Genomic DNA, 10,775 nt, shown 5'->3' with positions numbered 1-10,775 from the left:
GGACGAGTAGAATAAGGGTACGATACTTTTCAAGGCGTTCTGGGTGGTCTAATGACGGACACGACCAAAGGGGCGCTGGGCATGTTGTTATATCAGAGCTGTACCGTTCCGAGTTGGAAGGTATAGCCAGTGTCTTTGCGGCTTTTTTTATTTATCTATCATGATAGGGGGTTACACATCAAGCCAAGAAGCTTGATCAAAAGGGAGGGATATGGAGTTTCTTGTAGGGATCATCATCCCTTTTCCACTTCAACTTGTCTATACCTCTAGAGCAAGCGATCGTCTTATCCAATTCAATATTTGTCATGACTCTTTTCTATTCATTCCACGTAACATTGTGTTTTGCCTGCCAGGACTCGGATCCTTCCACATTTTGTTCGATCTCTTCATCTAGCAAAGTGTTCTCTGGCCAACAGAAATTATCAGCAACACTAGTTAGCAGCAATTAGAATTGGTTTGTGTCGCCAAGACAACGAAACCTTCTTGGTATTATAATCACAAGAAAGAAAGATTCGAGCCGCTAGTATGTACCCTTTCAGAAGAAACCCCCCTTTTCCCTCAAATCCAGCAAATCACTCGAGAGCCCCTGCTGAGGAAAGACCCAACGAAACCCATCTTCATCATCATTGTCTCTTGTAACATGACATTCTTGTTCGTCTCTTCGAGGATTATAACCCATGCGTCTTGGCAACGACTAATATGTTATCCTCCACTGCCCGCCCCCGTCCCGTTTCATCACCATGTCCTCAAGATTTCCAGTTTTTTCCTGCGCCTAGGTATCAAAATAAAAAGGATTAAGCTTCTATATGAGAAGAACGTAGAAAGATGAACAAGGAAATTAATGTCAGAGAATGACCAGAAACGCCTGACACCAGTTGAAATAAAGGAAGAGTTGTAGGCGCAGCTGTGGACGGGATCCTTTCATGACGCATGTGGAGCCTCCTTGTCAGAGTCGAGACTTAACTTAGCTTCTTCAGCTCTTTGGCCAGCTAGCTTGTCGACCCCAGAAACACCACTGTCTGCTTCGTCATACGAGATCCCCAAGCCGTTGGCTTCTTTTCGGCCTGCGCCGGCTTCCTCTTCAGCCCCTTCCTCAAGGTTCATCAAAGCTGGTGGGCGAGAACGCATCTGCTTGGCCTTGGAGAGGGATATTGTCTTTTGCTGGTAGGTCGTGGTGATGGGCTTCGTATCGTCTCGATCAATAGTCGCTTTCATGAGAGCAGCCATCCACAGTCGTCCTTGCTTCAAATTCGGAACAGCAAAATAGTGAACAGTTGGCTTTGTAAAGTTCACGGCCCTTGAGAGACCAGCTCGGGGAGGAACCAGCTTGAAAATGAAGATTGAATCGTCACCTTTCTCCAGATCCTCAGTGTTTCCTGGCATTGACTGACCTCCCAGACTTGTGATTGTGGCGTGAAGACCCGTGAGCTTTTCGTTATCGGCAGGCAGAACTCGGTGGAATGAAATATCGATGAGTCCTTTTTCTTGCTCGTCGTCTTCAGAATAGTAGTATGCCAACCGTCGACCTTTAAGGACAAAGAAACGAGGCTTCCATGTTGTCATAAGATTGGAACTCTTCTTCCTCATCCAGCCACTATAGTCTGCATCTTTGCTTGCCTCCTTGGGAGAAATCTTGAGTAGTCCACGAGTGTAGGCGCTTGTTTCCTTTTTCCCCTTCTTTCCAGCTTTCTTGCTGACTTGGTTCACAGGGGTACCAGGACTCTTCGCGGCATCGGGAGATTCAAGATCAAAACTAGCTCCACCTGATGGCGTCGTCGAACCAGTCCGCGCGGGCGACTCTACCAAGAAATCCTTGCTCGATGGATCGGTAGGAGTCGAGACTTTGGATCGGTCAAAGCTCAGGTTGTCAGAAATGGCCCGCATGCCCTTGCCTCCAGCCAATGCAATCGGCTTATTAACCATTGACGATAGCCAGTCCGAGTTGAAGCCTTGGTGCCGAGTCGAGACGGGCGATGCTGTCGAGCGACCTGATCCGACTGTGGTATCTAATTTGGTAACAGTGGGTGAAGGAACATCATTAGATGGCGGCACGTTCAGTGTTGACTCTGAAGCGGCTGACGCAGTTCTCCTATGCGCGCCAGCTTGAATACCATAGTACTTCTGAGCTGCCGAAGAAATGCCTCCTTCTGCAATGGACCCCACGCTTCCGAATCTTGACTGTCGTGCCATAGCTGTAGCGCTTCGGACCCTTTGCTCTTCTGTATAACTCGACTTTCTCGATTCGGCATTGCTGTCGCGTTTTCGTAACAAGTTCCTCTTCCTTCCGTCGACTTCTGTTCCGGAAAAATAGCCCCGATCGGCATCAATAGTAGGATCTTGAGTTTCAGCCCCTGGTGGGCTAAGTAAGTCCTGGAGACCAGTGGAAGAAAGGGGTCTTTGCGGGGGTTGCGAATAAGCGTTGCCAAGGGTCCAGTTTCGGTCAAATGAGGGTTGCTTTTTATGAGTTCCTTCGGTTACGGGGAGGGTACCCGGTGTTGCGATCTTGGGAACAGGGGCAGGTCCAGATGCCACCGCCGGGCCAGCTTGGCGAAAGTCTGTCGATGAGGAGTGCCGGCGCGAATGGTTCAACTCCCTAATCGATGCCGCGGAAGGTCTCTTGATGTGGCTAGCACGGTTGGAGCTGTCTTGTGTGTGGGATCCAGCGAATGTCGGGGAGGCTTTGGGGGTGTTTTGCGATAAAGACATCCGCCTCGTTTGGATAGAAGTAGGCCGGTTCGTAAGAGTGTTTGCTCGACTCCTCGGCCTGCGGGGTTCTTCCGAGCCATCATTTCCATACGTTTGCGTTGTTCGGCGCGTTTCCAGGCCCTGGTTGTTGACCTCATCCTGAAGGGCTTTGATCTTGTGCCAAGTCTTCAGTCGTCGGCCAACTGAACCAAGGTCGAACGCTTTGATGAACAACGAGCTTTGATCCATGCCGAGAATAACCTCACCCGAAATTTCTTGGTCTCTGAAAACTTCACAATGGTGCTTCTCGACTCCTTCGGTAAAAAGGTACTCAGCAACATCATCAGGGGACCATGCTTCGACCTCTTCTCGTGTATGGAACTCTCCTTCTTCCTCGTCGGTTTCTTCGCCCTGGATGTACGATGCTCGCTGATCAGGATGGGTGCTGCTGTACTCGCTTCCGGAATCGTTCGCTACCGCTCGAAGCCCGCCATTGCTCGCTGGAGATCTTAGATCGGTTATGTGCTCATCGATGACAGTAAGCGTTTCGTGCAAGACATGGCTGTCTTGGTTCTGAGTAGTTAGTTGGCTTAGTCCAGAAAGAACAGGAGGCTCGCTCGCTACTAAGGCGGGCTCTGATTTGACGCTGTTGAGAGGTAGCGTCACAGGGCTCCGGGCCTGAGGCTGAGGCTGCGGCTCCGGTTCTTCCTTTGTGCCTGTGTCGGCGCTCGAATCTGGGGTTTGTTCTCGATGGGGAGTCTGGGGTTTGGAGCTGTTGAAAGTGCTCGTGGGGACATTCCTTGGGGCTGGTCTAGTATAGACTGCAAAAAGTCAACTGTGGTTCAAACGAGGGAGCATATGCTTTGAGGGAGCAGACCTTCAGGAAAGAGCCCATTGTTATTGTTGACCAAATGACGACCGAGAAACCATCCGTCGCCAAACTCGTCGTCTCGCTCTATTAGTTCAACTCGGTCTCCTTTTGCAAGGCTGAGTTCGTCGGAGCTTCGGGCCTGGAAATCGTCTGTGATGGGCAAAGAGCATGAGCGTCAACTATGTTACAGACAAAGAGCAACGAAAGCAAGGGCATACTCACGTATCACGATCAAGGTATCGCCAACTTCAGGCTTCGGTGCCCCTTCACTGGGGCCTCGTGAGGCCATGGTGTGATGAAGCGATGCGCTGGTGATGATCGGAGCGATTGCGTTGATAGCAGATGGTTGAGGTCGTGGAGGGAGGAATGGAGTGGCAGTTTAAGGGCGGTTGAAAGTCTGCGGAACCTAACGGTGGCGCGGGACCGAGCGGGTAGCGAGAAATCCAGTCAGTAGAAGCCAGAAAGTGATTCGATTCAGATCCAGTTGCCGTCCACCGAACCAATACTCTGTAGCGATATTGCCAGAGCTGGGCTCGGTTGGTTCAACACTCTGCAGCGAGAGGGCTGGAGATGATGTATAAGGTTGGGTACAATGTGCACTGCAGTCTGAGCTTGAAGAAACTGGACCCGTGGCTATGGTGGTGCGCTAAGGTACGAATGCTTTGCTGGGGTGGAGCGGCGGTTGCGGTTGGGGAGGCGGGAGAAGTGCGTGGTTCCTGAACAGCACAGAGGGAAAGGCCTAGCGTGGAGGGCAGCGATTGGTGATTGGTGTGACTTGGGGGCATTTATGGCTTTAATCGAGGGTTGGCAAGGTTGTACCAGTGCCGGGTGATTCGAAGCCAGGCGGGGCTTGGATAATAAAGGCGCTCTACTCTTGACTACCTCGCTGCTAGCTTTGAAACATCAGGAAGGACGATCAGAGATTGTAAGGCTTGCTGATGGGTAAATCTCTGTATGTGCGTACTGTACTGTATGCGGCCCGAGAAATAGGGTAGGCCTATGGAGGTACGGATATACATACCATGCTCCTCTCAAAGTGGTGCATCGGCCCCTCCAGTCCAGGGGTCTCCGGGATTGGACAGTGCAGTCAAACCTCTGCAGATGCTATTTTAGGACGGGATGTTATGCCAACGCAGCAGGTTTGGCAGAAGAAAAAAGTTCACAGTTTTCCAATATCTGTATGAGAAAATTGTTTTCTTTTCTCCTTGGATTGTGCAATACGAGACGAGCCATTGCTAGGCTGATCGAGTGAGATCTTATTTACAAAAGAAGCAGCCTACCTACCTGTATGTACGGATAGTTGTAATGTACTATGCAGTAAGCCGGTCCTAAGGCAGGGCGAAGGTCAGGGCTAACTAGGTGATGTTGTACAAGACAAGCAATCCTAGTTCAATGTCAGGTTGGTGATTCTGATGTACTGCATGGATAAGGAGTTGAGCAATCTGCAAGTAGGATAGCATGACATGATGTGCAAAGATCGAGAGACCCGACCGGCCCCTAGAAGCATAAGAGGCGAAATAATTTGGTCACTTTATGCTAGCTTAGACTAGCAGTTAGGCTACTTTATTATGGAAGCCTAAGCCTTGAATGATAATTCTTCTGTTACCCACCTGGCTGGGAAGCGGGTAGCAGGCCCTCGTTTCTGTCGTATTTTGTCAATCCATGAATGCATGTCTGGCAGCCTGTCGCAGGTACCTTGGGCAGACATCTTCATAGATATTTTGCGATATCAGTAGAACTGATCTAATTAGGGTTCCAAACGTATTGATGCTGTTGCATACCAAGGCGGAAGACTTGAAATCTATCAATGTTTGATCAGACCGATGCGTATCAATGATACTGGGTGTTGCTTAATCATGAATCTTTGCATCCAATATATTTATAATCCATCCATACCCAAGTACAGAGCAACTGTGCTCAACTGAGCCATTCACAGGGTGATTCACTCACATGCTACAGCATCTCCTGCCTGCCCAGTACGTAAAAGTTTACTGTAGTAATACCAAGATAGTCCTCTGGCGGATTAGTTTTGGTGCTGTGATCACTCTGCTTTTAGCCCTTCGATATCACCAAATACTAAAGCCACAAACAAGATAGACCACACAATCGCGCTTATGGTCCCAACAGCTACCTAGGTACCTAATTAGAATATAGATACATGTCTCGAGAGTAGTACATATAACATCCAATCACATAGACATATGTTAGATCGTCCCGAGACATTCACGACTATGTACGTACATAGGTCAGTGTGTAGTAGGTAGGGTGCCGGTTTGTACAAGCGAGGTAGAATGTTTATCTACTAAGGTACTTCCCTCATCCTTCATCGGACGTCAGGTTTCGGGTATAACAAAAATACGTACCTACCTACCTAGGTATCTAACCAGGACCGGTAGTAATCTGAGACATTCAAATGCAATACGGGCCCAACATCAGCCGCTTGACCAGTCGCTAATCTATCGGCTGACTGCAGAGAGAACAAACGGGAGCTTATTGATGCTACCTAGGTAGGTACCTAGCCAGCTGATGCGCGAAGCCATGTTTCTTTTCTTTATTTCTTCCTATCTCTTTCTTTGTTTACTGCGTTCCTCTTGCCTCGACTGGCCGAGGTCGCAGTTGCAACTTCTGCGGGTTAGGTAGGTAGAGGTAGGCTATAGCTGCCGATCAGGGAAACGTTATTTAAGTGAATGTTCCAGAGTTTCTCCGCCCGGCTTCAACAACAACTACTACAACAAAGGGTTCTTCACCTTTACTCATAATATATTGATTCAGTCGAATTCCCGTCTCGGTTCGGATCTCGCACTCGACCAAACTGCCATTTTACTCCAACTTATCGTTGCTCACTTTGGCTTGTGTGATTGGTTCTCTCTTTTTCTGATACCTCGAATCGCCCACCTCTGGCAACAGCGCGTCACTTACCCCATCACTTGCTTGCGCTGAGCTGAGCTGTCACCCACGTCGCTCTGCCCCTTGACACTGCGTATCTAGGTACTTCAGTGAATCATGCCCGACCTGGCGGTTCTTGACTTCAGAAAAAGGCGACGTTAAGCATGGTTCCCAAGTAGCATATGACACAAATGGTCTGCGCCTACCGAGCTTTGGACTGCGACTCTGTATGATCGTGATCACCAACTCTCTGCCAAAATACGTTACCGACCAGTGAAATGCCGCAAAGGGAAAAACCGAATCAGTCACAGACTGTCCCTCCGCCAGATGCTCACCAGATCGCTTCCTCTAACGAGACTCTCAATACTTTTCTTGGTGGTCGCACTCGTTCATGGATGACCGGGGGGTCATCCGCAGTCACCAACCCTAGGCCTGCTCCAGTAGCGCCCAGTAATTCCCGGAAGCGGAACAAAAAGAGAAAGGCGTCTGACACGGCTCCCCTAACCCAGAACGATAATGACATAGAACGCGACAACATCCCTACTGATCAATCATCAGAACAACTGACTGGTGCTAGAGAAACTGCGAGGTACGTGGTGGTCCTTTCCAAACCTCCTTTCCTTGACAGGCACGCGCTTCCTCTTAGGCCAAGTAACAGAGCTTTGGTTGCGCGCGCTGTAGCCTTCCATTGCAGGCTTGGAGCAACATTGCCACAAGTCTTCCTCGTCGTTCACCAACGTCGCTAATTTGGCAATATAGAGCCTCGACTGTCCTACCCTCGCCGGCGCTGACCGATGTGCCGAGCCCGAATGGCTCGAATCAAGTTGACTGCACCAATCTCGATTCAAGCGTTCATGCAAAGAGTGTAGGGCCCGGACGGCCAGTCTCTAAGAGTAACATGAACCAAGGCGACTCGATACACGTCGCGACCAACACCCACCAACCGAACCCAGTAGTCGCCAGCTCGACACAAGTTCGACATTCTATTCCTCAGCATGCCCGTATCGCAGAAGCAGCAACTTTGGCTACGGTGACCAACCCGGCTACAACTGGGCAAGCTCGCCAAACAGGAGACGTGCCGTCCAGGGTTAATAGCACGCAGCACAACTCTTCAACAGGAAGTCCAATAATTCACTCAAGACCATCCAGTACTAGCGAACACCGGGCCAAGCGCCCTCGTGTACAGGAAGAATCAAGGCCAGAGTGTCAGGAATGGCTCAACCAGGTCCAAAGTCGCAAAGCGGAGTCTGAACAGGCTAGGGAACTCAATGAGGTCGAAGGGCCTAGATACGATATTTTGAGCGAGGCATGTCGGAATGATGAATACTTCTACATTGCTCTCCACCAGACTCTATGCGCTTGGTCCTTGAACAGAGAACCTGTTCACCGTCTCTACAGAGGCTCAGCGGAGCCTGCAGTCATTGATGTTGCTTTCGAGATAATGCAAACCATTTTGAGGAAAAATGAGTCCATGTCAAAGTCTCATCTTCAGTGGTTCGCTAACTTTCCTCATGGTATGGCGGCTTTCTCCCGGGTATTTCCACGCACAAATCTATCTAGAGAGATTTCTATATTTCTTGTTTCGATGACGACACATTGGGGTATGCTCTTGCGGAATGTCCAGACCCGGAAGTACCCGTTGCTCGTACACGAACTGTCACACATTCTACATTGTCGGTCCTTGAAGTTGCGGTCTATGCTATTTACGAAGAGCCGCAGGACCATTTACTCAGATGAGGGGCCTGCAGTAAAGGCAATCAACAAACTTTTTGAGCAGGACGAGCATAACGAACGCGTATATGAGACACGCGGTGATGCCCCTGAGGTTGTGAAGAGTGCCCGAGAGGTGGTGGCAAAAAACTATAGACAGTTGGTTTTGTCACAACAGCAAGCCCCAGCTAGTATGATACCAAGACATGCCCGATCTAAGTAACTTGCTAACGCTCTCGATAGATACAATAACATCTCCTGTTGTTGGGCAGACTCCATATAGGGCTGGACAAAATGCACAACAAGTCGTTCAGCCACCTCTTGCAGCATCCGTTTCGTCTTCGGCTACTAACACAACAACCCCGCCTCTCTCCTTGCCTCATTTTGATGCCCTCGCTGCCAGGGTACCTACAGGTGGCTTTGGTGCAGCAAGTCCGACTTCTGTCAACGAGGCCTATCAACATAGTAGCAGAGGGTTTCAAAGCGTACGACGACAGAACCAGCTCCATATCCAGACGGCAAATCCAGAAGCTCGGCCTCTCTCAGCGCCGGTCAACCAGTCTCCTTTTGAACAGCAGCTCTTGCGGAGGCCATCAGGCGCTGGATCACCATTGTCGTCGCAAAATCGTGCATTGCCATTGAATGGCCAGATTCGGACTCCCGTGCTGCCTTCGAATAACGTGCTATCACAAGGTCGTGCCAGCTCCTTTACTCTTCCACCTCAGGGGCTTGCCGCTGCCCACGAAGCAAACGCCAGCAATTCGCCAGTACATGTTTATTCAGCAGGAATGCCGCAAGTTAGAAGTCCAGCGCAGATGATGAATCCCCATTATGCCCAGGCAATGCAATCTCCACAGTATCCGCCAGTCTACACGCAACCAAACCCGCCGGGCCATGCATCTGTATTGCAAAGCCACAACTATGCGGCGCAACCAACAGTCCCTCGAACTCCGACATTCCAAGGACCAGTGGCAAGCAATCAAATTCGGCAAAGGCCGCCAGTACAGCAAATACCCGTATCGGATTATCCCCGGGGCCCGTACGGGAATGACTCGCTCCAAGTTGGTCTTCACCAGGTTGAAGTACGTAGCCCTCGACGCGTTCCATCACATCCTGGGAAAGGCCGATTTTACCAATTTGTCCGATCGCTTGTATATGAACCTACCGCCTTGGAGCCCCAGACAGGTCTGCGGACCCTGTCTTTTACAGTGCCGGAGCGCCACATTCAAGGCCTCTCCAAGAAAATCGAGGGAAATGGCCTTCCGTTCTGCTATTATTCTGAAGGGTCTTATCGATATCGTTTGCGCATATGCTCACAGCCCGAGACGCAAGCGACACCCACCGAGTCTGACTGGGTGGTTGCTGCAACATCCTGGCCAGGTCATATCTTCATTGACCTGAACATGCAACATTTGGAACTGCGCCGTAAACAGCACTTCAACAAAGACCAGCCAGTGGAACTAACTGATCATTTGCACGAGGGCGAAAATGTTCTCAAGATCAGTTTTCCTGCCGTCGATCAGAACACGATACGAGGCTATAAGTATTTCATGGCTATCGAAATAGTACAAACGATTAGTCATGGTGCTGTCCTTAATTTGGTCCAGTCATTGCGGCACATGTCCAAGGATAAGACAGAGGCCAAAATACAGCGCCGCTTGCAACCATCAGACTCTGATGATATCATCATCGAGGATGAGACTTTAACGATCTCTTTGGCCGACCCATTCAGCGCGACAAGATTCTCAGAGCCCGTCAGAGGCAGCCAGTGCGAACATCTTGAATGTTTCGATTTAGAGACGTGGCTCCAGACTCGACCTCCGAAACCGCCACAGAACGGAGGTGGTCCGCAGCAACAGGGCAGCGAACCTTCAATGGTGGATGTCTGGAAATGCCCTATATGTTCGCTAGATGCGCGTCCTACAAGTCTCTGGGTGGATGATTATCTCGCAGGGGTTCGTCAGTCCTTGCTCAGCGGCGGTGATATGCGAACAAAAAGTATCACGGTGGCTTCTGATGGCAAATGGGCTCCAGTTTTGGATGTGGATGACTCAGATGATGAATCCACGCCTGTATTACAGCACAGGAACGTGGTCAACGGTAATGCTGGGAGGCAGTCAAGAACGTCATCCATGGCGGCGGCAGCAACCGTGATTGAGATCCTGGACGACGATTAACAGATTTCTGGCGTAACCTTTGCTTAATGTTTTCGTGGAAGGATGAGATTTTACGGTGTTTTATAGTTAGGCAAGGCGTTTTGGAGACGGAGGTGCTAACTTGAGCTTGACAAGAATGCATTTTGCAATTAGATACCACTGATTTGACACAACACCCGGCGTTTCAAGGCTTCAGGAGAGGTGCCTGGGGTGGCACGATTTACAGAACACAGGAGATACTGCTCTACTGTTTTGTGTGGTAAGGGAAAAGGTTAAGGAAAAGGAAAGGCCTCCGTCCAATGGGAGGGGATGAGATAGACGTTGACAAGCTTGGGCTACAGACTTTGTATATATCTTGGAGCTCATCACGTCTGTAAACTCAATCTATAACAAAGTCATGTTGATTATAATTGCTGATGAGTCTCTGTTCCTATTGAAATTAAATAAAAATAAAATAAAATAAAATA

At 49.6% G+C, this 10,775-nt stretch overlaps 2 protein-coding genes across 2 annotated transcripts; one reads left to right on the top strand and one right to left on the bottom strand.

Annotated features, from left to right (window-relative positions):
- Positions 1 to 921: 921 nt before the first annotated feature.
- Positions 922 to 3,845, bottom strand: FIESC28_07000 (uncharacterized protein; the record flags this gene model as incomplete). Its single annotated transcript, XM_031161142.1, has 3 exons — positions 922 to 3,506; positions 3,563 to 3,706; positions 3,779 to 3,845. 3 exons carry the CDS (start codon positions 3,843 to 3,845, stop codon positions 922 to 924), a joined length of 2,796 nt encoding a protein of 931 aa, XP_031014770.1.
- Positions 3,846 to 6,720: 2,875 nt separating this feature from the next.
- FIESC28_06999 (uncharacterized protein) lies at positions 6,721 to 10,329 on the top strand (the record flags this gene model as incomplete). Its single annotated transcript, XM_031161141.1, has 3 exons — positions 6,721 to 7,031; positions 7,202 to 7,956; positions 8,396 to 10,329. The coding sequence occupies 3 exons, from the start codon at positions 6,721 to 6,723 to the stop codon at positions 10,327 to 10,329; spliced, it is 3,000 nt and encodes a 999-aa protein (XP_031014769.1).
- Between the last annotated feature and the right edge of the window lie 446 nt (positions 10,330 to 10,775).

The sequence above is a fragment of the Fusarium coffeatum genome (genome assembly GCF_003316985.1).
Source record: "Fusarium coffeatum strain FIESC_28 chromosome Unknown BRIP53273_contig_151, whole genome shotgun sequence".
Classification (NCBI taxonomy): domain Eukaryota; kingdom Fungi; phylum Ascomycota; class Sordariomycetes; order Hypocreales; family Nectriaceae; genus Fusarium; species Fusarium coffeatum.
The sequence above is the reverse complement of the archived record's forward strand: the minus strand, read 5'-3'. Positions and strand labels throughout refer to the sequence as shown.